Consider the following 4,135-nt stretch of genomic DNA (forward strand, 5'->3'; position numbering starts at 1 on the left):
TCGCCCCACGGGTTCCAACTCATGTCACGAGAGTGCCAACCAACCCGAGTGCTTGACCAGCCGGTCTAGCATCCTTTAGCATCTAGCTGCAATACATAAAAAGATAAAATAAAACTAACATAATCAAATGGAAAAATAATCTCTCTCTACAGGTTCGAAGGAGTTGCTTGTACATCAGTACCTCAGTCATACACACGCCTTCTCACGGAAAAAAAAATTCGTATACTAATGCTACGTACTGTACATGCAAAAGAACCGCTCTCAATCATTCCTCTCGTTTCTACAATTCTACTGTAGAATCATATGGACAACGATGAACTAGCTAAGTGATGATTGAATGAAAAAAAAAAACAAATAGTATTCTTCTCTTTTTCACCCTCAACGCGCGCGAAGCTAGTTTTGGGACGGCAGTGGCGTCGCCTCCAGCGACGGCAAGCCTTGCGTCATCTCGTGCGCCACCATCCTCCTGCTCCGGTTGATGGTGATGAGGCAGAGGCAGACGTGCTCCTCCAGCTCCTGCAGCTGCGCCCTGAGGTCCTCCTCGCACTCCGCCTCCTCCCTCGCCACCTCCTGCATCAGCGGTCGCTCGCCGCGGCCCCGCACCGCGATGCCCGCCACGTCGCGGCCGTGCTCCAGCTCGTCGTGCGCACGCCGCACCATGCGGCTCACCGTGTCCAGGTCCCGCCCCACGATGTAGGCGCCGCGCGCCGCCGCGTCCACCGCGGCGCCCGCGCGCGCGTACTGCCGCGGACTCACCCGCTCGGCGGCCCACCGCACGGCGGTGGCCGGGCCTGCGCCCACGGCCGCGGAGACGGCCCCGACGCCCACCACGGCGTGCGCGGCGAACACCACCGCGGCCACGACGGCAGCCGCGCACGCCGCCACGAGCGCCGCCGCGGCCGTGCCCCGCGCCACGCGCATCGCCCGGGCCAGGCGCCGCAGCCGACGCTGCGCCGACGCCAGGCGCGCCGCGAGCGGGCCGCACCGCCCGTGCACCTCGTGGAACCCCGCGAGCCGGCCCGGCGACAGCGGGTTGTCGAGGCGGACGTGCGCCGCGACCGCGTCCCTCGCGGCGGCGGGGTCATCGCTGCCGCCGACGTCGTTGTCCTCCTCCAGCCGGTGGAGCAGGAGGCGGAGCGCGAGCTGGTGGCGCCGCGCCGCGCCGATGGCGGCGAGGAGCGAGGAGCACGCCTCGCAGGCCTCCTGCGTCACGTCAAAGTACTCGATCAGCAGCCTCTCGACGCGGCGCCTCCGCCGCCGCCGCCCCCGCCCGAGCACCTCCGGGCTGGGCTCCAGCACGAAGTCGTCGAGGACGGTGTACGAGCACGACTGCTCCAAGGCGGCGGCGGCCGACGCCGCGTCGGGCTCGTTGTCGTCCTTGACGCCACCGGACTTGGACGAAGATGAGAGCTTGAAGGAGGCGGAGGAGAATGTGTGCATGAGGTGGCGATGCGCGTGCGACCACAGGTCGAGGAAAGACTTGGACTTGAAGGCTCTGTCGTACTCCTCGTCGACGCCGAGCGGGCTGCGCGGCGGCAGCCTCGAGCTCTCCGGAGTTCTGCTGGAAGGGGTGGAGCTGCTCCTCTCCATGGTGGTGTCATCAGCTGCAACGATGGATCAGAGTCGGAGTTGGAGATGAGACATCACATGAGAGCGAGGGCAACAAGCAACAGAACAAGCAAAGCAAAGCAACGTGTGCGTGGTACGTATATATGGACGGCAGGAGAAAGCGTCAAGAAATGGTTTTTCTGAGTAAAGATTGTCGTTGCTTTACATGCAAGTAGGAGTATAACAAGCTTAGCTTAGCTAGCTAGCTAGAAAGAGAAATGTGCAGCGTTATTATATCGACAGCAACTTTAATTTGCAGACGGCAATCAAGGAAATAAACATGCTTCACATTTCAAAGAAGGAAAAGAAAAACATGCTTCAACCTCAACAGTTCATTAGTTTTGTACCCTTGCATGAAAGACTATCTAGCTAGCTTGACCATGTGTGGAGTGTGGACTATGCATGCATGCATCAAATGCTCACACTCAACTGGTCCAAATTAAACATGTACAAAAACAGAGTCCACTGTCGTAACTCAATTGAATACACTGCGTGTTTATCTTGCAATTGTGTGTGATGAAAACATTATCATAATAGATCGAACTTATCAGTGCATTAAGACAGAACGTTCCTTCAGAGGATAGAGACTGCTAGGCGCTAGCATTTAGCTGCATTTGCAGTAGTTTTATTAATTTGATAAATGAAATAGCAGCATTGTTAAGAGAACAATCAATATTTGCTAAATGAACAATAAGTTCGCAAGCTACTAAGATGACTGCAAGGCATGTATGCTCACATAGAAATTGACTTACGAGTTTCAATTCCAAAAATGGATCTGGGTGATGACGATGAAGATGATGGTGACGGTCTCATTTTGACGTACTAGCTGGCTCAAACAAAACAAAATTTGTGCTATCACTGTCTTGTATGATCAGTTTGGTCTCTCAATCTAACATAAGTCACAGCAAGTTTGATTGTCAAAGCACCTATAAGACTCCCTCTGGCTTTGTATATGGAACATGAATTTTTTTTCAAATGAAATTGTGGCCTGCCCCTTATATAGGATGTGCGATCCAGGAATGTGGAGAGAGGAACGAAGAGAAGCTCTTGCAAGGCAAGAAACAAAACCCACAAGCCACCAACAGAGAGCTGGCTTCTTTCTGGTACAGACTCAAGGGAAAAGGATAGAGCAACACGGCAGAAGGGACACGGAAGCACACAACATTCTAGCACATTGACTAGCTATTAGGCCACAATGTGGAGATATCATCATATTGCTTGGGTAACATTATTGTGTCCATATCTCTTGAGCATTTGACATGTAATCTTGCGCAGATGGTGATTTCGTCCCGCGCACAGATAGGCCAACAAAATAACACGAATAACACACGGATGGGCAAGTAGGGAAAAAAAAGACAGGCACGACACCCTGATGCATGGATAAGATGAGTGAGTAATGTTCAAGGAATTTCCCTTTCCTTACCTCTCATTCGAGAAACAAAACCAATGTATGTATACACATTCGTACAAACTAGGGATGTTTGTTGAGTAGACGCAATACGCGAGAATCCAAAATGTTCTAACTTGTGGCCTCAAAAGGGGAAACAAAAATATTGGCCATCCTCGTGTCTATCAGTTTTTGTAACCATAACAAGTTATATTGATAGACATTGTGTACCTATACGCAACTGCCAACGATTGAACAACTCTCGGTGAAGAACCGTGGATAAGGAGAAAACATAACGAATTTTGTTGTTTTTGCCCTTAAGTGCATATGCCCCAGCCATGTGGGCATCAATCAATATGTGAGACTTTGTATAGATTGATTGACAACACAAGATTGGGCATTGCTAGAATCATTAATGGCAGAAAGTACTTTGAAAACTCATACCAGTAACTCTTTCCGTTGAAGCTGACATACATACATACCTACATATGGAGAGAGAGAGAGAGAGAGAGAGAGAGAGAGGTAGGGAGAGGGAGAGCGCGCTTTGGCTAGTGTATAGTGTACTCCTTTCATCCTAAAATAAATTAATTCTTAGAATCACCGAAAGTCAAACTATCTTAGGTTTGACAAATTTTATAGAAAAATATATGTACCAACATCAATGACATGAAATAAGTACATTATGAAAAAATATATACATATTTCATGATGTTACTAGTGATACTAATCTAGTGCCATAAATATTGATGCCTTTTTTATTATAAATTTGGTCAAACTTAAAATGGTTTGACTTAAGACAACTCTTAAAGTCGATTTAATTTAAAATATAGTTTGACTTAACTAGACTCTAAAAGTCATTGATTTAATTTAGGAGGGAGGTAGAGAGTAGATGAATAACATTGTGTTAATTTAATTTAGGACCTGGCTGCTGGTTGAGTGGGCCTAACAATAACGCATGGGGGCAGACAGCACACCCGTATGTCAGACGAGACAATGCAGCTTCCGGCCGGCATATTGCCGGGCGGCCGTGGATCGCTAATGAGATATTTTTTTTGGAAGGCGACAAACAGAAAACCAGAAAGACAAACTAAACACTCCCATATACAGCACAGGAAAATGCAAAACACTACTACTACGATT

General features: G+C 49.5%; 1 protein-coding gene across 1 annotated transcript; it reads right to left on the reverse strand.

The window, feature by feature from the left end:
* Positions 1-214: 214 nt before the first annotated feature.
* LOC136525239 (putative UPF0496 protein 2) lies at positions 215-2,532 on the reverse strand. Its single transcript, XM_066518235.1, has 2 exons — positions 2,361-2,532; positions 215-1,604 (listed from the first exon to the last, which is right to left on the reverse strand). The coding sequence occupies exons 1-2, from the start codon at positions 2,419-2,421 to the stop codon at positions 394-396; spliced, it is 1,272 nt and encodes a 423-aa protein (XP_066374332.1). The 5' UTR covers positions 2,422-2,532; the 3' UTR covers positions 215-393.
* Between the last annotated feature and the right edge of the window lie 1,603 nt (positions 2,533-4,135).

This window comes from Miscanthus floridulus, chromosome 19 (assembly GCF_019320115.1).
Source record: "Miscanthus floridulus cultivar M001 chromosome 19, ASM1932011v1, whole genome shotgun sequence".
NCBI classification, from domain to species: Eukaryota; Viridiplantae; Streptophyta; class Magnoliopsida; order Poales; family Poaceae; genus Miscanthus; species Miscanthus floridulus.

What these genes read in the sequence shown, in the direction of transcription:
- LOC136525239 (XM_066518235.1), bottom strand. Translation starts at nt 2,421, where the DNA reads ATGAGACCGTCACCATCATCTTCATCGTCATCACCCAGATCCATTTTT. An exon ending in CATTTTTGGAATTGAAACTC is followed by an intron (nt 1,605 to 2,360) that starts GTAAGTCAATTT and finishes CCATCGTTGCAG; the next exon opens with CTGATGACACCACCATGGAG.